Genomic DNA, 24,348 nt, shown 5'->3' with positions numbered 1-24,348 from the left:
GCAAACGCGGTTCTGTCTTATAAAGACCAGTTAAACGTTGTCCATTATCAAGGCAAAGAACAAGAGATCTGTGACTATCTTGCATTTTTAGGTAGACATGGAGAGTGGACAGTTATTTAATCATATAATGCCATTTCCTGCTGGACATCGATTGGCATTTATGATGCCATTAATTTGTTATACAAATACACGTCCATCATAGAATTGTTAAGGTAAAAAATCCATCCTCATCATCCCTTACTTGTTTAAACCGTGGTGCTCATGATGCTGACGCCATGGTGGTTTCTGTTAAGTGCAGCCAAATAAATTACCAATTGAACATTTTGATGTATTTATTTTCCAGTATTTTTTCTACACCCGCTTTTACAAAACTGGGAGTACATACTCCTTTGTAATAGTTTTAAATGAAAAATATGATGAGTGGGTCTGTGTAAATGGGGAGTGAAAGGGAACTTCTTCCATCTGATAGAGGATATTCCTGTCAAATCCACATACTGAATGCTTTCCGCACTAAGATCAGCAAAGAAGCAAGGATGTCTGCTCTCAGCGCACCTACTCAATATTATATGGCAATCCTAGCCAGTGCAGTAAGGCAAGAAAAGGAAATAAAAGGCATGTGGATTGTAAAGGAAGAACTAAAACTGTCTTTATTTGAAGACCACGTGATTGTCTGTGTTAAAAATTCTAAGGAATTTACCCAAAAGCCTCTACGGTTAATGAGTAAGTTTAGCATGGTCGCAGGACTCAAAATCAGTACACCAAAAGCAGTCCTGTGTCTAGATAGTAGAAACGAACAGTTAGAAATAGAAACGTAAACCGTGGCATCAAAAATATGAAATACTTAGAGATATATATGATAAAATACCTGAAAATTATAAAACATCACTTAGAGATACTAAACGAGATCTGAAGAATTGGGTAGATACACCATTCTTACGGACAGAAACACTTAATATTGTCAAGGTATCATTTTCCCCTGAAATTGATCCACAGAGTCAGTGTAATGCCAATTAAAATCCCAGTAAGCATTTTAAAAATGGATATTGACGAGATGATTCTGAAATTTATATGGAAATGCAAAGGACCTAAAATAACCAAAACAGTTTTGAAAAAGACGAATACTGGGGGACTCATGCTATGTGATTTTAGAAACTTTCATACATTATTGGTGGGAATGCAAACCAGTACAGCCCCTTTGGGAAACAGTCTAGCAGGTTTTTTTTTTGTTTGCGGTACGCGGGCCTCTCACTGTGTGGCCCCTCCCGTTGCGGAGCACAGGCTCCAGAAGCGCAGGCTCATCAGCCGTGGCTCACGGGCCCAGCCGCTCCGCGGCATGTGGGATCTACCCGGCCCTGGGCATGAACCCGTGTCCCCTGCATCGGCAGGCAGACTCTCAACCACTACGCCACCAGGGAAGCCCTCTAGCAGGTTTTTATAAAGTTAGTTGTACACCTGCCAGAGGGACCCAGCAATTCCACTCCTAGGTATTTACCCAAGAGAAGTGAAAACATATTGTCCATACAAAGACATGTATGTGAATGTTCATATGCCATTTATCACCCCAAACTGGGGATTACCCATGTGTCCATCCACTGGTAGATGGATAAACAAATTGTGACACATCCATACAATGGAATACTACTGGGCTGTAAGAAAAATGAATGCATGAAACAATACGGATACAGAAGCATTATGTCAAGTCAAAGAAGCAGGCACAGAAGACTGTATAGGACATGATACTATTTATATGACACTGGAGAAAGGCAAAACTATAGAAACAGAAAAAAATCGGTGGTCGCCAGTGGCCAGCGGGTGAAAAGAAGGATGTAAGTTTTGACAAATGTATAGTCCGGTAGCCACCACCGTAGTCGGGATACAGAACATTTCCCTTACCTCGAAAAGTCTCCCATGTTCCTCTCCCCACCCCCTGGCTAGTTGGATGGGAGACAGAGGAGTCTTGATTGATTTAGATTTATTTAACTTCTAGTGACATTGAATATTATTTATTTGTTTGCCCCGTCTTTTTTTTAGCCACAGGAGTTTCATACATACATAAATTGTATTTCTGTTACAAGTGTCTCCTCTTCTTTATTGCTTGCCATTGTTGTGGTTACCTGTTACTGCATAACAGCCACCCCAAAATGTAGTGTCTAAAGTCGAAAGCAATCTTAGTTTGCTTGTGAGTCTGCACCTGGGGCAGAACCTGGCAGAGACGGTTTGTCTGCTCCCATGACGTCAGGTAGAGGGGCTGGGCTGGGGCCGGATGGTCCATTTCTAAGATGATTTTCCCACACGGCTGGCGAGTCGGCCCTGGTTGTTGGCTGGGAGCTTGGCTGGGGCTGTTGGCTGGGGGCCTGGGTTTCTCTTCCTGTGGGAGCCTCCAAGGGGCTGCTTGGGCTTCCTCACAGCATGGTGTCTGGTTCTAAAGAAGAGTATTCCAGACACAGGAAGTAGAGCGTGTCAGTTTCTTAAAGCCTAGATCCATACGCTAGCAAGCACGCATCACTTCCACCACATCCTATTGGTCCCATAGTCACGGAGCCCACCTTCGTTAAAGGGGGGCGGCACAGATACCACCTCTTCACGGGCACTTGTGCTAAAGACTTTGTGGCCATTTTTAAACTGCCACACTTAAAACATATGCTTTAGCGTTTTGTTGTTGTTGTTAATAAAATGGTGCACATTTTAGGTGGATGTAGACGTACAACATTTTTCGGGAGGAGAGGCACACAGAGAGGAGCAGACCCTCCCATTCGCCGTTCTACCCGTTCTCAGCCCCTTCCCAGGTGTACGCCCTTCACTGTTTGGCTGGTACTGTTCTGGGCATTTTCGTGTGTGCATTTACCTGGTGTGTTTTCAGATTACAACAGACGTCTCTCATTTTAACATCCGAGGGATATGGTGCTCTGGGAGTGTTCGGTGACTCGCTCTTTTCCCGTAATGACATGTCTCGGCTGTCTCTCTGTGTCAGGCCATCTAGATCAGCCCCCTCCTGCAGCCTCTGCAGAGTATTTCACAGATGAGCCTCCTGACTGATGGGCAGTTACCTTGTTTCCAGTTCTATGACAGACGACACCGCCTTGGATGTCCTTGCATGTATACAGGCCTTTGTGCAGGATTTCCCCTCAGAGGGGGGGATACCAGGTCCATCTATGTGTACAGCCTAATTGGAATGCTGCATAATTGCCACCCCGCCCAAAAGGTTTCTCTCCCACTGGCGTTTATCTTGGGTCCCCAGAAGGCACCTTTGGACGTTGGTTGGTTTCATAATGGCCGGTTGGTTGGGTGTTCCTTCATTCAGTATGCTGAGTGTCTGCCCCAGGCTAAGTTCTCTCCTCCGCTGTGATGAAGGATACCACTGTCGCTTCTCTCAGGGAGCTCACAGGTGGGGAAGTGGCAGGGCTGCAGGAACACCTGCTGCCGTCCAGGGCAGACTGTGGTGGGGAGCTGGGGTGACACGGAGGAGGCAGAGGCCCGCCCCGGTGTACGGTGGCCTCTTGTTCTCCTGGGTCTTCATGAAGCAAAGGGGTCTCCTGTGGCCACCACTCTGACTTGTCATTGTAACTCTCGAGGGAGGGAAGGAGTCTGGAGATCCAGCGTTTCCGGTGCTGTTAATTCCAGCGGCCTTTCACGGCTTCCCGAGAGAGGCAGGAGGCCCGGGGGGGTGATGGAGCTGCTGTTGGTTGGGGTGTGCTAGCACTTGTTCCATCGTGGGTGTCACTGCCTCTAGTCCCGGGCCCTGAGGACTCCACTAACACGTGCAGGAAGCCCAGTCTCCTCCTGGGGACCCGCTGGCAGCAAATGCACAGGTCAGCACAGCCAGGGCCCGGCCTGGCCTCTGCAGTGATGGGAGGGTGAGTCCAGAAACGGCCTGGACCTTGCCCACATGCCAAAGCTCAGATGCTCATAGAGCATCGCTGAGTGAACGAAGCCCGCGTGGCAGCTCAGGCCAGCCTCAGGGACAGGTCCTGCTGGTCCCTTTCAAGATGCTGTCTGGGGTGGGGTGGTCTGGTCCACAGCTGGTGCGGTTCTGTAATTGGCCCGTACCCGTGTCCCTCCTTAGCACGGCTCCCTGGGTGCCCCGCCTGGGCGAGGCCCTGGATGCAGAGGGGCCTCTGCCAGTGTGACCCCAGCTGGCCCGATGGCAGCCAGCCCTCCCTCTGGGCCTCCTGGAAGCAGGTGGGGCTGTGCAGAGCCTGCCCGAGCAAACCCGGCCAACCCCAGCGTGTGGAATCTGGCGCTGGGCGCCATCTGCACCCCTTTCCTCCAGAACAAGGAGATAAATTACCTCTGAGGAAGCTGAGATTAATCGTCTGCTTCTGCATCACGCCTGTGGGCTCCGCTCCTGGACCAGCCCCTGCCGGCAGCGCCGGCCCTCGCTGCCTTCACCATCGTTGGCAGTCAGATGCAGGATTGATGTCCGTGGCTGTGTCTGTTCTGTTCATAACCTTTGAGGGTTGACAGGGGAGAGGAACGTATGTGCTCACACGTTTTTATAAAGGCAGGTGAAAAGCAGGGATGACCGATGAGAGGAAGAGGTGCAGAGTAAACGCAGGGAGAAGCTGGACATGCCCGTACTTCTCAGGGCTCCTGCCCCTCGGCTGTGACGTTTCCTCCCAGTTCGCAGTGGGGTCTAAGTCTGGTTGCAGCACCTGCAGCCGTCAGGACGGTGGGAACGAGCCTGCTCTGTGTGGCCCGGCTCCATCCTGCCTGGATGTCCCCATGCTGCCCTGCTGGGTGGGGGAGCGTCTGAGCCTGGAACATTCCTCGCGTGGCCGCAGACTAGCCGAGAGGCCCCTGCCGGCTCCCGGCAGCCCCGTCTTCCTCTCTCCTCCTGCTGCAGGACTCCTTCCCGAGGGCTCTGCAGGTCACCTGGCGCTCGAGTGAGTCCTCGTGGGCGACATGACTGACTTCTAAGTAGCCGCATGTATGCTGAGGGGTGGCCAGGCTGGACTGTGGGTGCCCTCAGGCTGGGTGGTGGCACCTGCATCCTTTAGAAACCTGCAGAGGCACCGCCAGCATCTGGGCTTAGTGTGGGATGATGTGGAGGTGCCAGGTGTCCAGACACTCGGGTCAGCCTCAAGGAGAAGTGGAAGGCGGCCATCACACCCCGGGGGAAGCAAGTTTCAGACGCGTCCCATCTCTGAACGCGGGGATGGGGGAGTTGCCTCCCCACTGTGGCCGCCCCCTGGTAACGTTGTGTTTATAAGCAGGGCGATGCCCTCGCCAGCTGACATTTCACCATAAAGTCTCCCAACCACCTGTCAAAAGCTTCTCAGAGCTCTTGAGTTTCTGGCCAGGAGAGGAGAGCCATGGAGCTGGGAGAGGGCCAGGAGCTGGGTGATCAACAACGTGCTCCAATTGCCAGGTCTGCCACCTTACGCCAGGCCCCTGCTGGTGATGGGGGCTGGGCGGCAAGTCCTCTCTGTGGTCCGTTCTGCACTGCCTCACTCCCTGGAGGACCTAGAGCCCTGAGCACATACCACACGTTACCCCCAGGCAGGCCCTTCTCAAGGGTGCTGAGCCAGGGTGCAGCCTTTGCCTCTGCTCGGGGAGGAGGTTGCCACAGAATAAGACACCCACATCACACGGGACTTCACCTCCGGCCCAGAGGGAGAGTGAGGCCACTAGGGCAGGGAGTGGCCAGGTGAATGGCTGGTAGCTAAAATCTTTGAGAAGTGAACGTTTATCAACTGAATCTTCAAGATGACGGCATTCCTTCCTTCATTCACTCACTCATCCATCCATTTATCCTTGCATCCATCCGTCTGCTCAGTCATCTGTGAAGTCATGCTTCATCCGTCCTTCCTTTTTGTCATCTTTCCATTAATCATCTGTCCTTCTATCCTTTCTTCCATCTGTCCGTCCACCCATCCATCCATCCATCCATCATCCATCCTTCCATCCATCCATCCTTCCATCCATCCATCCATCCATCCATCATCCATCCTTCCATCCATCCATCCTTCCATCCATCCTTCCATCCATCCTTCCATCCATCCATCCATCCATCCATCCTTCCATCCATCCATCCATCCATCCATCATCCATCCTTCCATCCATCCATCCATCCTTCCATCCATCCATACATCCATCATCCATCCTTCCATCCATCCATCCATCCATCCATCCATCATCCATACTTCCATCCATCCATCCATCCATCATCCATCCTTCCATCCATCCTTCCATCCATCCATCCATCCATCATCCATCCTTCCATCATCCATCATCCATCCATCCTTCCATCCATCCATCCATCCTTCCATCCATCCATCCATCCATCCTTCCATCCATCATCCTTCCATCCTTCCATCCATCCATCCTTCCATCCATCCTTCCATCCATCCATCCTCCATCCTTCCATTCACTTCATCCCTGTGCCCATGTGTCCATCCTTCAGTGAGGGTTTACTGAGCATCCCATGTGGTACTTTGAAGAGACAAAGGAGAGGACTGTGTCTCTGAGATGCTTTCTCAGTTGATGTTCCGACCAGTATTTTGATGAGGTAGAAAGTAAAACAGGAGAGGCATCCTCTGACCTGTCATTCTTCTCTTAGCCCGGGGCTTTGAGCTCCTCCGCCATCCCTTGACGGGGGAGGTTGAGGATCTTCTCTCTACTCCAGGCTTTCCCAGGTCCTGAACCTCTAGAAGGAGCAGGTTCTCGCTGCCTTGGAGCGACCTTGCTCCACCCCGTCACTGCTGCCGTGCTGTCTGCTGTTCCCTCCCTGGAAGGAGAGTGAGCTCGGCAGTGGTTTCTCTGGAGGTGTCACGGGAGCACCTGCCCTCTCTCCTCCCCGAAGTGTCGGGGGAGACGGGAGACTTTGCCGCCAGACAGCTGTTTGCATCCCAGTGGGACCTGGGATGACTCCCCTGACGTCTCCCAACCTGAGATTCCTCATCTGCAGAGGCAGGTGCCTACTTGGTGAGCTGTCTTGATGACTAAGGGAGCGGAGAGCTCAGGGCCCAGCTGCCCCTCCCCCAGGCTGGGTGCCACCGCCCGTCAGCCCTGCCGCAGACCCCTGCAGCCATTGTCCTGGTGCTGCCTCCTTGCCAAGTGACCCCTCCCTGTCACCAGGGCCACGTGGCCCACAAGGGCGTTGGGTCAGCGTCACGTCCACTGCACCCTAACCCGGGTGTTCTGTGTCACCCCTGGGGGCGCGGGGGAGGCCAAGTCAGGCGGGTCTGCGGGGACGATGACACACAATGGCGCTGTCTCCTTCGGTAGAAATCCTCCCAGAAGCCCTGCTGGTGGGTCCTCAAAATGGACCAGAGGCAAGGGACAAGCGCACTGTCACCGGCCCCCGTGGGCCCGAGCTGGGCTCATTGGCGGCCGTTCCTCGTCCCCAGGAAGCGACAGAGATGGACAGGAGGTCAGAGATGGTGTGAGGCAGGCGAGGTTTGAACAGGGGATGGAGGGGCTCCCCTGCCCGGCGGGCAGGCCCCTCACGTCCGTTCCCGCTGGGCGCCCTGGCACAGGGCGGGCAGAGCTGGGCTCGAGCCTGGCCCTTCCGTCCTCCAACCCGCCGCTCTCTGCTCTGCCGAGCCTCAGAGGCCTTCAGGCGGCCCCCCCGCCTGAGCAGGGCGGGCGCTGGGCACTGCACCCCCCGGGATGCCGCTCATGGGCACCGTGTAACGTGTGGCCTGGGTGAGGAGTGTGGGCCCCTGGGAAGGGCTGGGGTCAGAGGGCTGAGCGCCCTCGAGGCCGGGTGGAGGAGAGGGAGGTTCTAGGGGACCCGCCCAGGAGAGCTGAGGGCGGTGGTCTTTGTCAGCGCAGGAGCCTGTCAACCTGTGGCCACGGCCCGAGTTCCCCTGCGCTGGGCTCAGGTCTCTGCCCCTGTGACATCCCTGGGTGAGTGGCAGCCGGGGAAGGTCCGGCAGGGGATGGCCACCCAGTGTCCTGCCTCACCTGCCCCCGGCCCTCCCCTTCGCTTCGTTCCCGCAGTGGGGTCATTGAAGAAGAATTTCGTTCGTAGCCTCCAAGGCAGCCTGTTTGTTTTCCAACCTGCTGGGCTGACCTTCCCGACAGGGCCACGTGCTTTGTGCCGGGGACCCGCGGGGAGGGCTGCTGGGGAGGGGCCCTGGCCCGGGGTGAGGGGGCCCTCGGCTCTCCCCACCCCACTCACTGGCCGTCCCTCCGTCCTGTAAGAGCCATGACTCTTTTTTGCTTCCGGGAAGCGTAAGATGGGATCTAGCAGGGACAGCGGGAAGGGCAGGTGTGTTTCGCGGGTGAGCCTGCTGGGCGCCCCGCAAATGCAGAACAGATGCTGCCTTCGGTGGCAGGTAACGTGAGAGCCGGCCGGGTGACAGGGCTTCAGCAGGGACACGCCAGGCCGGGCCCCCACCCTCCTGAGGCTCGCAGCCCAGGAAGGCAGACCCACCTCACGCAGGGAATTAGGTGTATTTATACTTAGGGAACGACAGACACACCAGGGCGGCGAGGGCAGTGAGGGCAGTGGGGCTGCGGTTTCGGGGCCCGTCACCAGCTCCGTCTTTCATCTGCTGGTGCCGCGTGGAAGGGAGTTCAGGACTGGGGTGGATCAGAAGCTGCGGGCAGCTCTGTACCCGCCTGCTGTGTGAACTCGAGATGGCCACAACCCTTCTCCACATAGCTCCTCTTTCAGAAGAAAGGTCATCAGCCTGGGTGTTATTTATGACCCCTTCTAGCTCTGAAATTAGACAGTTCAGAGAATTTTGAAGACGGGATGGCGTTGACCTTGGAGTGAGCAAAAGCCCCTTCACCCCCGCCCCTGGCCGGAGAGGCCAGATCAGCATCATGCCCCCTGGGGTGCCGGGGACTCAAGCTGGCTTCACTCTACCCAGCAGCGCTGCCTGGGAGCCGGGGTCTGGAGTGTCCTGTGCGTGCGTCACCAGGGCCATGGCCTTCCCAGACCAGCGAAGGCAGGTATGGGATGGGGGCTGTGCAGACGGTGAGCGGGACACGGGGGGCTGAGGACGAGGTTGCCTCCGCATGGGACTCAGTCATGGCTTACCTGGTGGAATCTCAAGGCGCACCGCAAGCAGTTCTGATACGTCACAGACTCCTGCCTGAGCCTCTGGGATGGAGGAAGATGGTGACCGAACACACTGTCTGGCATGGGCTTCAAAGGCAGTCTTTACCGACAGCATGTGCTGAAGAATATTCATAGCTTATTGGGGGAAAAGCAGAAACGGGAGTGGAGTTCGAGCCAGGGCAGACCCTGGCAAGCCTCGTTCAGGAGGCCTGACTCTCAGGACCTCGGCCCAGCTCCTTCCCAGCACGTGGAACGGTAGTGTGTCCCCTGCTTGCAGCTCAGTGTCACTCCGAGAGTTAAGTCCAACGTGATACGGTGACAGCGTGCCAAGGTGAGGTAGCGGCAGTGTTCAAGTTGTCACGTCCCCCCTCTCTGCCTGTCATATGTAAGAGCTGTGGGTTTGCTCACTTAGTCATTCAACAAACGTGGCTGAGTGCCCGGTGTGTGCAGCAGCTTCTGCATGGCTGGTGACTAAGCTCCATCCGCACTGGTGTCCCCGCTGACACCTGGGGACATTAAATTTGGTGAATCATTAAACCATGGAAATGGCTCCCTCTCCCTGGGCCTCTGGGCTCAGGTGGGTCTTTCTGGCTGAGTCACTTTTGTTCTGAACCCCACCTCCCACATCAAGCTCTGAGGGCTGAGGAAGACTGGGGGGGATGAGGTGCTGATGTCAGCACTTAGTGAGGAGCCCCCAGCCCCGGGTGTTCTTGTGCCCTGGGGCTGGCAGAAGACAGGTGGCATTGGTCGGCAGCGCCCGGCTGGAACATTCTGATACCACTCTGAGGACGCGTCTTTTGTAGCTCAGGGTGGTGACCCTAAGTCCTCTCCCTACTTTCCCTCCTCCGCCCGTTCCTGAAAGCGGGCTGTGACTTGGCATTGTTGGCAGAGAAACATTCTTCCATGAGGGGCTCCCGTCACAAAAGAGGAGCTGCTGAGCCTGAGATGGACCCTCAAGCCTGGGCAGGCTGGCGCCCTGGCCTCAGTGGCCCCTTCCTTGCTCTGAGCACAGTGGAGGGGTGTCCAGAAGCCAGCTGACTGCCAGAAACCAATTTAAATTCCTGCCAAAAGCAGTCACCTGATTCCGTCTGCTCTCCTAGGTGCTGGATGCCCTCGCCAACCCCCCGGCAGCTCCGCTAGTTCTGGGCAGGGGAGCGGAGCGTTGGGCAGGCTCAGTGATGCGTCCCCGGCTGTGTCACCAACCAGCTGGCCACTGGAGCTTGACTCTTCTCGGCGGGGGTGTGCGCCGTGTCCTCCAGCCTCACCAGTGTGGTTTTGGTCCTGCCATCGCTGGTTCCACGTGCCCGGCCGGAGTGACTCACTGGTGGTCCAGGTCATGAGTGTCCTGGGCGTGCAGCGTGCTGGTGGTCCAAGTCATGAGTGTCCTGGGTGTGCAGCGTGCTGCAGTCATTCTGCACGGCTGCTTTGGCATCTCGTGTCCTGCAGCTGTGGAATGAGGGCCGGCAGGACCCCGGGTGACATGGAACTCCCTTATTCCGTTATGCTGTGTCCAGAGGAGCACAGGGCAGCTGACTTGTAGGGATGATTCTGGAAGTGCCTTCCGGGGGAGGCAGAGAGGTCATCTTTGTGTGGTTGGTGGAGACGTTGCCATTGGCAGTTGAAATGTTTGACTGCTTAGCAGGCCAGTTGTAAAATTTGTCTCTGGGACATCTACCTCCTGATCTGCACCATTCACATGTGTATTGCTTGTTCATCCGTCCTTCCATCCATCTGCCCATCCATCCATCCATCCATCCATCTATCTATCCATCCGTCCATCCATCTGTCCATCCGTCCGTCTTTCCATCTGTCTGTCCATCTGTCCATCCATCTTTCCATCCATCCATCCATCCATCCATCCATCCATCCATCCATCTATCCATCCATCCACCTGTCCATCCGTCCATCTTTCCATCTATCTGTCCATCCATCCATCCATCCATCCATCCATCCGTCCGTCCATCCATCCATCCATCCATCCACCTGTCCATCCGTCCGTCTTTCCATCAATCTGTCCATCTATCCATCCATCTTTCCATCCATCCATCTATCCATCCATCCATCCGTCCGTCCGTCCATCTGTCTATCCATCTGTCTGTCCATCCATCCGTCCATCTTTCCTTTCATCCATCCGTCCATTCACCCGTCCATCCATCCATCGATCCACCCGTCCATCCATCCGTCCATCCATCCATCCATTTTTCCATCCATCCATCCGTCCGTCTATCCATCTGTTTGTCTATCCATCCATCTGTCCATCCATCCATCAATCCTGCACTTCTATACATATATCTTTATTGAAGTCTAGTTGTTTTACAATGTTGTGTTAGTTTCAGGTGTACAGCGTACACTTCTATATTTGAGCTCCTCCTTTGTGCCATTGCTTTTCAGGGCCTTCATGCTTCCCTTCTGGCATAGGGCAACTGGAACTAAACTCTACATTTCCAAATCCTTTCTCAGCTGCCCCCTTTCTGCCTTAAAACTGACCTCTCCGGCGTCCATTCCTTTACGGGTCTGGGGGTGTAATACCTGGTTACATCTACGCGGTCTCAGGCAGGTTCAGTGCACAAGCAGAAAGGGAGCAGCAGGCTACTGTAGGGGAAGGAGACAGTGCAGGAATCGGGGGCTTACACAGCCACTGGCAGAGCAGGAGTGGTGGGGTCACCAGGACCCCCCCCCACTCATGGTCACACCACCAGAGCGGGAGGGCACCCAGACTTCAAGAAGTCTGCAAATGTCAATGGACCCCGTGACCTGGTCCCAGACCCTGCAAGAAGAGGGTTTCTTTCTCTCCCGTTCCAGCTCCCCTCTGAGTGTGGAACATAATTTTCATCCCGAGCCCTCCCCGCAGAGGAGTCTGGGAAATGTAGTTTTCAGCCGCCCAGGCTCCGCGGAACAGGAAGACACTGGAACAGCCTGAGTGAGCCCAGGCCTGGCGCCCGCCGCTCCTGGGGGCTCCCAGCGCGGGGGCGATCCCCGTCACGACCAGGGTTACGTGGAAGCCACCAGGCTCTGTTTCCACGAAGCCCTTGGAGCTGCCTTGCTCACGTCACCTGTGGTTCTCAGGTGGGGAGGGGCCCCCGGTAGGATGCACGGGCTGCACGGTCAGTTCCTTTTCTGTCTTCCCTGAACCAGTGGACCACGGTGATCCCCAGGGAGCCCCGGGACGTTCTCTGCTCGGAGGGAGGAGCCAGGAGAAGGCTCTGGTGTCCCAGGAACTGCGCTGGGCTGTTTCCCAGAGGAAGTGGCCCTGAGATGTTCTCCCTGGGGGGTGATGCTGGGCTCAAGCCCCCGCCCACTTGTCCCCAAAGCTGGTGCTGTCTCCCAGCGGAATTCTTGCGCTGATAGAGGAACCAAGGCTCCCAGTTCAAAGAGGGGGCCTCTGGCGTCCCCAGGGAGGAGAGACCATGGAAGCCGTTACCACACTTTTTATAAAATAAAAAAAATACTGTTTTAGCTCTGGCACTAGCAGGAGGGGTGGCATTGGGCCTGGAAATGTCGGCGGCCTTTTCAGCTTGTTGCAACAGAGGTCCATAAACATGGCCTGGAGAGCTTCTGGGAAACAGCTCTCTCTGCTGGCCATGGAAGAAGCAGGTCCGCAAGCCTGCGCGTCTGGGAAGAGCATCACGTCTGTTGGGATGTGAGCCCCAGACGCCCAGCCCGGATCTTTGATGCCACTCCTGGCCACAGCCGACCTTGGAGCCGACCATCTCAGAGATGAGCCAGAGCTTGGCTGTGTCACGGGGCAGGTGAGCCAGCGGCTGGCATGGCCATCTCTCCCCATAGGCCAAGTCGAGGCCCTGGGCTGTGCCAGGCACCTGCGTCTGGCTCTGCTTCTGATGTCAAGTGGACAAGCTTCTGGTTGGGGGGCGGGGGCGCGGGGTGGGAGGGGTCGCTGGTGCCAAGCGCTTCGGAGGTGCCACCCATGCGCAAGGGGCTGACCCCCCTGTGTGGGGGGAGGGCTCTGGGCAGGAGCTTGAAGCCCCCCAGGAGAATCAGGGAGGCCCTGAGAAGCAGCAACTCTATTCGTGGTGGACGCCAGCCTGGACCAAGGGTGTCCTGGGTCCCTACCGTGCCCCTCCCTCTGCAGAGGTGGGAAATCCTCATCCCCCAGGTTTCTGGTCCCTTGATTAAAGTGACAGAGGTGTGCAGCAAAGCCGAGTTGTAGTAATGACACCGCTGGAACAGGGGGACCTCAGAACCCTGGAATCTGGGCATTACGGTGCCTTGCAGGGAACTGTGGGCGGGGCCGGGGGTTGGTGTGTGTTTAGTGATGGAGAGCAGCTTCAATTCGCTTCCACCCTGGTCCCCCTCAGAGCCTGGCCCAACCTGCCGTCCTCCCCTCATGCCCAGCTCCTCATGGTGGGAATGGCCTACAGGGCACCGTTCCCCCCTTCCTCTGGCACCGTCCACCATGCCTGCCCTAAATGCCCCGCCCGGCACCTGCTCCCCTTCCAGGCTTCCATCTGGGTGATTCTCTTGCTAAGGACTTACCTGGACACGCAGCGGGGCTGCATGGCCACCCACCCCCGACGGCTGTGCTGGGTTCCACGTGCAGCAGCTTGGCTGCAGGATTGCTCAGAACGCGGCCAAGGGGAAAGCGGCCCTGGTGGTCCTTTCTCACCTCCAAAGCTATCACCCTTGTTAAGAAGGTGGAACTTTCCTCTTGAGCGAGTCCCAGGCATGTAACGACCCTCTGGGGAGGAAGGTCAGTGGGCCGGGGAACTGAATAGTTAAGGAGCCCAGAGACCCCAGGGGCGAGCTTGTGTCAGCCCGCTGTTGCACCCAGCAGTGCATGTGGACTTTTAGTAGCAAGTATCAGCATCTAACCCGAATTGGCAGAAGCATGATGACAACCTGTTGGTTTGTGTAGATGAGTTTTCTTCAGGCACGGCTTGATCCAGGAGCCCAAGCTGTGTGGCCGGAGTCTGTCTGTCTACATCCTCAGACAGGCGCTCCCCCAACCCCCAGAAGACAGCCACCTGCAGCTGCAGGGTCATCATCCGTGAGTGAAGGCAGCAGAGCAGAGAGGAAAGAGCCCCAGGATGGAGCTTCCTGGGCCTGGGCCAGTCACATGCCCAGCCCTGGACCAAGCCCCAGGGACAGGGTGGTGCTGTGCTCTGGTTGGCCAGAGAGGCCCACATGCTCCAGTGGAGGGGGTGCGGCAGCCCCACCCACACCCACATGGATAGGCGGGTGCTGGCCACTGGGTTCCCCAAAAGCCCAGCTGCACAGATGTCCTGTCACGCTGACTCCAAGTTCAAGTTTACTGCCTCTGCCTGGACTCCCAGGACTCTTGTTTGTAGTAGCGTGAGCTGAACTTTCCATACGAAACTGGCTTTGTTTAGGGCAGGGGGGCGTGTGGGTCGCCAGCTTGCGGTCCTCACCGCCTGGAGGTCTGGGGTCTTTCTGACGTGGTTGGGGCATGTGCAGGCACATGGAGGCTATGTTTTGCATTTGTGGGGGACGGTTGAGCTCACCAGGATGCCAGCTTCTCCCCTGCCATCAGGGGCTGCTCCCTTCTCTGCGGGGCCCTGGAGGGAGGTCAGGAACTTTCCAGAAGCGATGCAGGGACCCGCCCCTCTCTTGCTCTTGGTTCTGCGCTGTATTGCCCTGTATGCGCCGGTCTTCTGGGGGCAGATAGAATCTGACTATTTGTGTAAACTGTTATGGGGAAATTACGTTTTAATTGGATGAGGATGGGGGATAAAATGTGCCAGGGGCATGCCCGCTGTTCTCAGTGGCACCCAGGAGGGGCACGCGCTCCAGCAGTTACATAACAGATTTCGTGAGCTGTCAGTCACTCCCGTTTCGTGGGACCAGCCTTTATAAAGCTGCTTCCATCAGCTGTGGGATCTAACACCGCCTTTCAGCTTGTGTCTGGGGTGGGTCTTCTGTGGCACGAATGAGGAGAGGTGTCCGGGAGCCCGGGGCTTGTACGGCACTTGGGGAAACAGAGCAACGTGATTGCAAAATCAGGGAGGCTTTGCTCCTGGGGGGTGGCTGCTTGCAGGGACCAGGTCAGGAAAATTTCTGGCCGTGTGCATTTCTACAAAGTGGGGTGTCCTGCCCCCAAGAGCACCCGGTTTCTGAGCTGATCCCTTGGTATCTATCTCCTGAGTGTCAGAGATTGAGGTGTGGGTGAAGGGAGGTGGTGAAGGTTGGTTTCCAGCTCATCTGAACCCTCCGGGGGCTCACCCGAGGGTGGGCCTGCCCCGTAGGCACTCCCTGCCTGCCCGTGGCTAACCTACACCTCCTCTTTGTCCTTTCAGCTCAGCCAGCAGATCTCCTGAAGGTTCTAGATTTTCACAACCTGCCTGACGGAATAACCAAGACCACAGGCTTTTGTGCAGCGCGGCGATCTTCCAAAGGCCCGGATGTCGCTTACAGGGTCACAAAAGATGCCCAACTCAGCGCGCCCACCAAGCAGCTGTACCCTGGTAAGAGGCGGCGTGTGTGCCTGGTGGGGTGCGGCTCCGTCTCCCGCCCCCAGCCAGGGAGCAGAGCCGGGAGCCGGTGGGGTGGAGAAACGTGCTTGGTTTTCCGCAAATGAGCCTGGTTTGATGTCAGGATAGTGAAAACACAACCCGGCACCCCTCACCGTCCACCACCAAAGGGACAGCGGGGCCACATCTGTTGACACTGCTTCTCCAAGCAGGTGTCTCTCCAGCTGTGGACAGGCTGTCAGGACTCCAAAGGCAAAAAGGAGATGGATGGTTCCCGGGTGATGGGGTTAAGAGAAACCCTGGGGTCACGGGAAAGGAAACACTTCCAGACAGAAGCTTAACTGGGGGCGAGGACGTTAAGAGACACGTGAATCAGACGTCACGGCTCCCAGCAAGAGAGTGCAGGCTCTTAATGAGAATCCGTTGCCCGGTGTCACGTCGCTGCTCTTAGTTACGTACCCAGAGCGGGAAGTGACGCTTGCTGCTCGGATGCAGCATCCAGGTGGTCCCTGACTGCCCCCCTCACACCCTCGGGGCCTGGACCGGCTGACTAGGCCCAGGTTTGATTACCTCTCCCTCCACCTCAAAGGACTTCCTTCTTCCTGACTCACATCAGAAAGGGCCCAGGGGACCTTGGGCAGATGGACTCACCTCAGGAGGTGTCTTGCAGTCATTAGAAGACATACGACATCGTTTTGGTGACTGCGTTATGCACCCTGGACGTTGAGCCCTGTATCGGGCAACCTTTTGACAAGTAATGGCGTCTCTGTTTCGTCACGTCCCCCCCGGGGCCCGGAAGGACACACTCCCTCAGGGGCTGCATTGGGCTCCCTCTAACCCTTTCACTCATAACTCTGCTTCACCCCAGCTGTTTTCTCAGCTTTCCTTTAAATCCAGTGGCGACTTTTAAGGGTTTGTCTCTGCGAGAGGGGCTGGGTCTGCTCTTTACAGGAATGTCATTTGGGGTCGGTGAGATCTGTCCGGGGCCCTCAGCCCCATCACTATCTTAAAGAGCCCCCCCGCTTTACCGCCTTCGGGAGCCAGACATCCCCCTTCCAGAGCATTCGACCATCCTTGAAGACAGGGGTCACTGCCAGGGCTCCTGGGTCACTCGCCACAAAGAACCATGGGGATTTCACTTTCCCTCACGGCCAGAGGAGCGTTTCTTATCCTTTCTTGGGGCCAGCGTATCTTTTAGAATCACCCAGAAGTTGTCTGCTCGCCTGCCCCGAGTCCCCAGTTTAGAATTCCTGTCCTAGGGGGACTGAGGGGCAGGGGAGGCTTGTGAGAGCTCACAGCCCCGGACAGTGGTGACTGCACTTTGGGACAGACACCCACTGCCTGACGTGTGTGTGACGTGGTCACCTTCCAAGGCCGTCCTGTGGAATTAGGTGTCCTGCCTCGAGGTCATCTGTAGTTGCTTTGCTGAAAATTAGTTAAATCTGATCCCTGCCACCCAGTTCAGGGTCACAACCAATTCATCGGAGTTAGTATCCCTGCCCACCCCCCGGACCCCGGTTATCCTGGGGCGAGAAATGTCAGAGGGTCTCAGAATACAGGCCGGTTATTGGAGATCTGGTATGAATTCCTCAACAGCAGACAGGGATCTATTTTTTTTTTTTTTTTTGCGGTACGCAGGCCTCTCACCGTTGCGGCCTCTCCTGTTGCGGAGCACAGGCTCCGGACGCGCAGGCTCAGCGGCCATGGCGCACGGGCCCAGCCGCTCCGCGGCACGCGGGATCCTCCCGGACCGGGGCACGAGCCCGTGTCCCCTGCATCGGCAGGCGGACTCTCAACCACTGCGCCACCAGGAAAGCCCAGGGATCTTTTTTTTTAAGCCCACATTTTTCCTAACCTGTCAAATTAGGATATTGATTAGATCCTCAAAGAGTTTAAAAGGCTGTTACAGGGCCTTCTAGCCATCATTAGCTTATGGGGTACAATGGGTCCATATATAATGATTGTCTCATTAATGCCAAATGGAACTGGAGGTCTTTGGGGATGATTTAAGTGGGAACTTCTGGAGGGTCTTTTCTGCAGGCCCCAGGGTTGATGAAACCACACAGCCGCTCTGGCCTTTCCTCTCTTGGAAACCTCGGAAGGGGCACCCACCTGTCTTGCTTTTTGCTTGGCCTCCTGGGAGCCATGGCGTTTGGCTGCGTTTTAGATGCTGTGTCTGCTGGGCAGCTGCAGAGGGAAGGGGTGGTGTGGTCAGGTGGCCCCAGCCGGGCCGAGACCGTGGTGGGAGGCCGTGGTGGCCTGAGTTGAGCATAGACGTTTTAAACGTCTCAGTGCAAAGGAGGTCCGGGTCCGCGTGACGTCTCTGTAACGAGAAAACCCCCATCATTCTCCCGAGAGGCCACCTGGATTCTCTGGGGATGCAGGCGCCCCTGTGCAGGCCGGGTGGGTCTGGGTCGTGGATGCGGGCTTGGGGGCCAAAACTGAGCAGGGATCTGGGAGCCTTTGCAGGACCTGTCCCCCTTCCCCAGCCCGGACGCCGGCCTCACCGTCATTGATTCTCCCACTTTGTACAGATCGCCTGCGATCCAGGCCGTTTCTTTTGGGGAAATCAAGGTTCCTTGGGCTGGGGTTCTTCAGAGGACTTGCCCCCTTCCCAGCAGGTGAAGAGAAGCAGTTTGGTGTTCTCTGCACTTGCCGGCAAGACGGGGCCTACTGTTCCTGCCCGATCCTAAGGGGATTTTCTAGTCTTGCTTAGAGCCTGTAATCCGGGTTCTGAATCACCAGGGCCAGGAGTGCAACTCCAGGTTACAGACCTTGACGGTTGGCGCTGGGTGGTCCTGACACTGGGTAGTCCAGGCCGTAAGGACTAAAGCGGAACCTGGGACGGTGACGCTTTGGGGGAAGTGGAGGCCACAAACAAACCAGAGAGGGTTGCGCAGCTTGCCTGGAGCGGGGCGTTTCCTGGGCCTCTGCCTGCGGGCGTGGGGGGCAGCACGTCAGCGTAAGGCTGGCCTGAGACCCTAGAAGAAGCCGTCATGGGCCCTCCCTGAATGCAGGAGGCAGGCGTGTCCCACGAGGCTGCCCCGGCCCCTGGGGCTGTGCCCCTGTGTCCCGGCACCACGCGCCTGCGGCCATCACTGAGGTCCAGCCATCCCCTCCGAAGACATCCCGGCAAGCCAGCCTCCCCGTGGTCACGCGGCCCCCTCCTCTGCTCCCGTGCCTAGGATTGGGGTCCTCTCCCCATTTCGCACTCCCTCTGGTAACTTCGGGGCCGCTGAGACTCCCTTCCTGCTCAGGATCTGAGACGGGGCCTGGGCATAGCTCTGGCCCCCGCTCACTCTTCCGCCTTCGCTCCAGGCCTGCCCTGCACCGTGGGGCGGGACCTCCAGAATCGGCCTCCGTCCAGCAGAACCTGTAACTGTTGGCTTAGTAGGGTTCAGTTTAGTAGCAGATGCACTTATTAAACGCCCACTGTATACCTAAACTGCTCTGTGTCTTTGGGCTTCAGCCAGGTGGAAAGGAAACGGTCTAAGGAAGTAACTGGGCCTCTTGCTCAGCTCACCCCTCAGTTTTGACGTCTCTCTGAGAAACAAAACATGAAGCGTTGGATAGCAGACGAGTTTCTCCCAGACACTGTAGATTATAAAGCGTGTCAGCGTGCGGCTCACGTCCAGACGAGAATGAACGGTCTCTACAGTGACAGCAAATCCTTTGTTATTTTGCCAGGAGGGAGATGAATATTACACGTAATTTCTCCTTTCAGCTTCTCTGAGCTGAGAGCGTGTGTTACTGTAGCGATTTAGAAATTGGGAGGCAGCGTCTGAATGAGTCGGGAGCAGGGGCGTTCGTGGGCCTGGGTGGTGCGTCACGCTGCAGGGAGGGGGAGGGGCACTCCCATGTCCGCTCTTCTTGTTATCTGAGGCAGGGGGGTGACTGTAAGAGGCGTGGAGTCATCACGGGGTAGGGATGGGAGGCAGGCGACCCTTTGAGATGAGAGTGAGGGGCTCACGGACTCACATGGTGATTGAAGTCCATCCTGGACGTGAGCAGGGACCTCTGAGATGCTTGGGGTCAGACACCACCCTGGGCCCCTTAGTGCCCGCTCACCCCCAGGGACCAAAGGGCCACCACCGAGGTCCTGCCACTGGCCTGGCTGGGGTCTCCCCCTGGGGCCTGCACGCAAGCCCCCTCCCCTACCACGGCCGTTCACTCGGGCCGGGATCTCTGATTCCCTCTCACATCCCACGTTTAGACGGCAGCGTGGAGGGACAGCTGTGACGGTAGTGGCCTCCACGGGCCTCTTTCCAAATGGCTTCCTGTCCGTGGAAGGGCAGCCTGAGTTGGTCCCTCAGTGAAGCCAGCCTTTCCTCAGACAGATGACCACACTGACCTCCTCACCCTCCACCTAGACCTGGCAAACTTTGCTGAATATGGTGGCGCTCAGACATTTGCTGCACATCTGCCCCTTGATCAGACTGTTCCTGCAGCCTTTCCCTAACAGCACATGGCCAAACCTACCCCCTCTCCGGGAGCGGAGGCATCCAGCTGGTTCCTGCCCCGGGGGATGGGCTGGGCCACGGTGCTGAGCAGAGAAAACAGACCCCAACTTCTAGCTCCTTAACACGGGACCAGATTCTGACTGGGCTGTGAGCCTTGGGCCTTTCCAGATCCGCACCTTAGCCAGAGCTTTGGGGGCCGTGGGATGGATTTCTCCACCTGCTCTCCATCACGGCCTTGAAAACTCACACAACTCTGTTGGCTTTTGGGGTTTGGTTTCTCTGCCTGAAGCTGCCGTGGCCCCTCTTGTCCTCACGCTAGAGAGACCGTGTGTCTACCCTGGGTCCTCCAGGGGCTGCAGGGGCAGTTCTTTTCGTGGCATCCCCCCTCCCCTCAGCAGGGCATCAGCAGCGCTCACAGGGACCAGAGGCCAGCTGCCCCGTCGTGCAGCAGTTCCGCCAGCAGAGGGCGCCCAAGGACAGCATCCCCACTAAAAGCTGCACTGACCCCCGCTCTGCCACGCGGGCCATCTGGTTGACCTTGTTACAGTTCTAAAGAAGGGGTGGGTCTGATGATGGGCTCTGTCCTTGCCCAGGACCGTGGGCTGGGCTTCAGCGCGCTGCAGCGAGGCAGCTTCAGCCGCAGGGCCTTGTCCTTCCTCTGTCGGGTGTCCCCGTTGACACCCCTCGGGCTCTCTTCTTCAGCCTGGTTCTGAGAAGCACACTGACCTGGGTTGAGCCTTCCTGGCTGTGCATCGATAGCCCAGCTCCCCGGTCAGCCCCGGGCCCTCGCTCTCGGGGGAATTGCAAATTGCACACAGAGAGAACCAGGATGGATGGAAGGACGGGGCTGCGATTTCCTCTCCCGTCCGTGAGGCAGGGCGTGGAGGGCGTGCGTGTGGAGGATTCTGGAGTAGCCTTGTGCCTTCGGCAGGGCCAGCGCGGCTCTGGCTTTTAATGGCCTCAAGTTGTTTCCAGCCTGTGTTGTAAGGAACCCTCCCTCCCACCAACATACCAGGGTTTGGGTTTCCCTTTTAAATTTGAAGTCCTCTGATTTATTTTACTTTTTCTCTGATTTGCATGTCAACCAGGAAATGCCAAGAAGTGCAATTCTCGTCATGATTCCCTGCCTCTTGCCTTCCTTCCCCTCTTCTCTCTCTCCTCCCTCCCTCCAGAGGGCGCAAAATGAGACACACTCTGCCAGGCACAGCTCTAGGCACTGCGGAGGGTAAAAGACGCGTCTGAAACAGCGCCTGCCCAGAGGAAGCTCACATTCTAGAAAGTTCTAAGAGGGATTCATGCATAGATATATTGAGGTGTGGGGACTGAAAAAGCAGTGAAGGCTCACAGTTGGAAGGACCAATGAGGTTTGCATTTGGACTGAGCCTCGGAGGGGGTAGGTTTGACCATGTGGTGTTAGGGGAAGGCTGCAGGAACAGTTTGATCAAGAGGCAGATGTGCAGCAAATGCACCACCATATCCAGCAAATGTTGCCAGGTCCCTGAGCTGGTTTGTTTGCAGAGAGCTGTGGCTGGGCACGGTTGGGGGCTTCCCGACTGCCTTGTCTCTGTCCTCTGTTCCAGCATCTGCATTTCCCGAGGACTTCTCCATTCTAACCACTGTGAAAGCCAAGAAGGGCAGCCAGGCCTTCCTGGTCTCCATCTACAATGAGCAGGGCATCCAGCAGATCGGCCTGGAGATGGGCCGCTCTCCGGTCTTCCTCTATGAGGACCACACAGGGAAACCGGGGCCGGAGGACTACCCCCTCTTCAGAGGCATCAACCTGTCAGATGGCAAGTAAGTGGCACCACTCAGCAACCCACTCCTTCTCCTGCTGGAGGGTCGGGGCCGCCGGCCGAACCGGGGACCTTATAGCAGAATGTGCTTTATATAGCAGGATGGTGCCGACACGCCCGCAGGTCGGAGAGAGCACCGGGCTTGGAGTCCTGGGAGCTGGGTCTTGGTCTGGGCGCATCCTCTGTGGCTCTGGGGAGGCCTTCTTCTCCCTGGGCCTCCACGTCCCCTTTGTAAAATGCACTGACCTGTGTCAAATGCTAGCCTCTTAGTGTCCGAAGGGACACGGGAGACTGTGTAGTTATACCCAACTTCTTCCAGAAAGGATTTAAGGCATCCTCAAGGATACAGACACAGATGTGAGAGTGAATGATTTTAAAAAAAAAAGAAAAAGGAGTCAGGTCTTTCCAGAATTCTCTGTTGGATGCATCCCTAAACCCCGGTAGTTTGAAATTAATTGGCTGACACGTCTGAGGCCACGCGCTGTGATCCTTGAAGACCTCAGGCCATGATTTCTGCATTTCTAATTGGGAGTTTCACGTAGATCCCTCAGTCCCACCGTTTCCTGTCAGACTCGGTTTCCCCGGCAGCCTGCATGTGCTGTTGGGGGTTGAGATGGTACCCAGGGAAGTACTGTCAGGTCTCCCCGCCCTTGACCCACTGACCAGCCCACTCCAGGCTTCAGGGCTGTGCTCCGGGCTGCACAGCTGCTCTCATCCCAGAGATGAGAGACCTGATTTTTGAGTCCAGTGGGTCTCGCGTGGCACACGGTGTGGACCTGTGCCCACGCCTGTCTGCCCACAGCGGCTCGGCTCTGAACTGCTCAGCCCCGTGACAGTGCAGGAAAGAGATGTCCTCCTGGGTCCCCAGGGACTTGCGGTTGAGGCACTCGTATTGGTACTTCATGACACCGGCCCCCCTTCACCTGCCTGGCTGTCTGTTTCTTTGCAGGTGGCACAGAATTGCTCTTAGCATCCACAGGAAGAATGTCACCTTGATCCTGGACTGTAAGAAGAAGATAACGACATCCCTGGACCGCAGCAATCACCCCGTGATAGACGTTAACGGCATCATCGTGTTTGGCACCCGAATTCTGGATGAGGAGGTGTTTGAGGTAAGCAGGGGGCCGGGGGCCTGGGGCCAGCCAAGCCGACGCCGTGTTGCCTGGATCCTGGCGCTCTGCTGGGGGCGTGGGTGGGGGGGAGGGAACACCTACTGATTGTCCTGCTTCTGGTAACGGCAGGAGTGATGTCTGCCGGTGGAGACGGGCGGGCGTTTGAACGGGCCCTTGGGCTTTGCGCCGGTGGGGAGGATGAGGTTTGGGTCTCACCTGCCTCAGGGGTCCTACTGGGGCCACGTGCGTAACTATGAGAGGTTCGGGGGCGGGGGAGCTGGCCTCGGTGCAGGCCCGCGGGGCCGGACTCTCCACTGTCTCGTTTGCTGATTCCGGGCCTTGGGCAGGTTGCTCTGACGTTTCTGAGCCTCAGTCTCTCCATCTGTAAAATGGGATCACGCATGCAGCTCCTTCACAGAACGTGGCGAGAATTACGTGGGGCTGAATGCTGTAAAGCACCACGGCCTCCTCATGGCAAGCGCTTGACGTGTGTCAGCCTTGATAGCAACCCAGCGTCGGGGCAGGTGGAAAGGTGGACAGAGCCCAGTTGGTCAGATGTGGCTGAGCAAGGAAACATCAGAACAGCCACGTCTGCGTGGAGGCGGGGGTTGGGGGATGGGCGAACCAGCGTGTGAAGGTGGGTCCGTGGATCCTGCCGAAGTTGGCAGCCCCTCAGCCCAGCAGGAGTCCAGGACGGCCGCAGCCTGTGGGCAGCGGGGTGGGCTGGGCGCCTGGATTCTGCAGGCACTGCCGAACTTTGCGAGTTACGGCGACACCCCCTCCGAGCACGACTCCGACCACAGTTGCCCAGAGACCCGGGATGGGCTGCAGGCGGCTGGGCGGCATCGGGGTCCTCCCGGGGAGCTACTGTCAAAGGCTTGGGGGTCGCCCCGACTGGGATTAAGTTTTTGCCGGCGTAGACCTCTTGCTGGTGGGAGGATCCAGGTAAAGCAGGTGGCTTTGGTGAGCCTCAGGACTTATTTGTAAAACGTGGGTACTGGTAGTGTTGCCTCGAGAGGTGCCGGGGGCTCACCTGGGCTTGGTCACCTGCTCAGCGCCCGGAAGCCTGGGTCACTGCCGCCACCCTTGCTCGAGGTCTGAATGCGGAGGTGGGTCCGTGTGCCGAGGCTGGGGTTTGAATTCATGTACCGCGTGGTAGCTTTTCCGCACTGTTGCCACATCTTCCCGATTTCTAGTGCCTTTTGTGCGCCGATGGTGTGTCTTTTATTGTAACGACTCAGGAAGAAGCTTTATCTGTCTTTTAAAAAGATAAGGATCCTAAACGGAATCCTGCTTCCTTGATTTTCTGAGCCAGTTTCCCCATGAGCACACGTCTGCTAAGACTCCGGTGCTGTAGGGAAAGCGCTAGGGACGTCAGGGCTGGGTTCAAGCCCCAGCTGCACTGTCTACATGCTGTGAGATCCTGGGTGACTGCCTCGCCTCTCTGAAGTGCTTGTGTGGGTGAGGTGTGTTTAAGGACCACCGAGGCATACGCGTGGCCCACGGCCAGCGGTCCGTAGCTGT

The 24,348-nt window shown here is 56.7% G+C and overlaps 1 protein-coding gene across 6 annotated transcripts in view; it reads left to right on the top strand.

Moving 5' to 3' along the window:
• Nucleotides 1-24,348, top strand: part of COL5A1 (collagen type V alpha 1 chain) — a 155,401-nt gene that overhangs the window by 24,780 nt on the left and 106,273 nt on the right. For all 6 annotated transcript variants that reach the window (XR_007478108.1, XR_007478109.1, XM_033415356.2 and 3 more), the window contains exons 2-4: nucleotides 15,286-15,453; nucleotides 21,500-21,713; nucleotides 22,662-22,824. Coding sequence is in view for 4 of the 6 variants with exons in the window: in XM_033415356.2 (XP_033271247.1) it covers nucleotides 15,286-15,453; nucleotides 21,500-21,713; nucleotides 22,662-22,824 (545 nt within the window). In the remaining 2 variants the exon portion in view is untranslated. The remainder of the gene's footprint in view (nucleotides 1-15,285; nucleotides 15,454-21,499; nucleotides 21,714-22,661; nucleotides 22,825-24,348) is intronic.

The sequence above is a fragment of the Orcinus orca genome, chromosome 6 (assembly GCF_937001465.1).
Source record: "Orcinus orca chromosome 6, mOrcOrc1.1, whole genome shotgun sequence".
NCBI classification, from domain to species: domain Eukaryota; kingdom Metazoa; phylum Chordata; class Mammalia; order Artiodactyla; family Delphinidae; genus Orcinus; species Orcinus orca.
The sequence above is the reverse complement of the archived record's forward strand: the minus strand, read 5'-3'. Positions and strand labels throughout refer to the sequence as shown.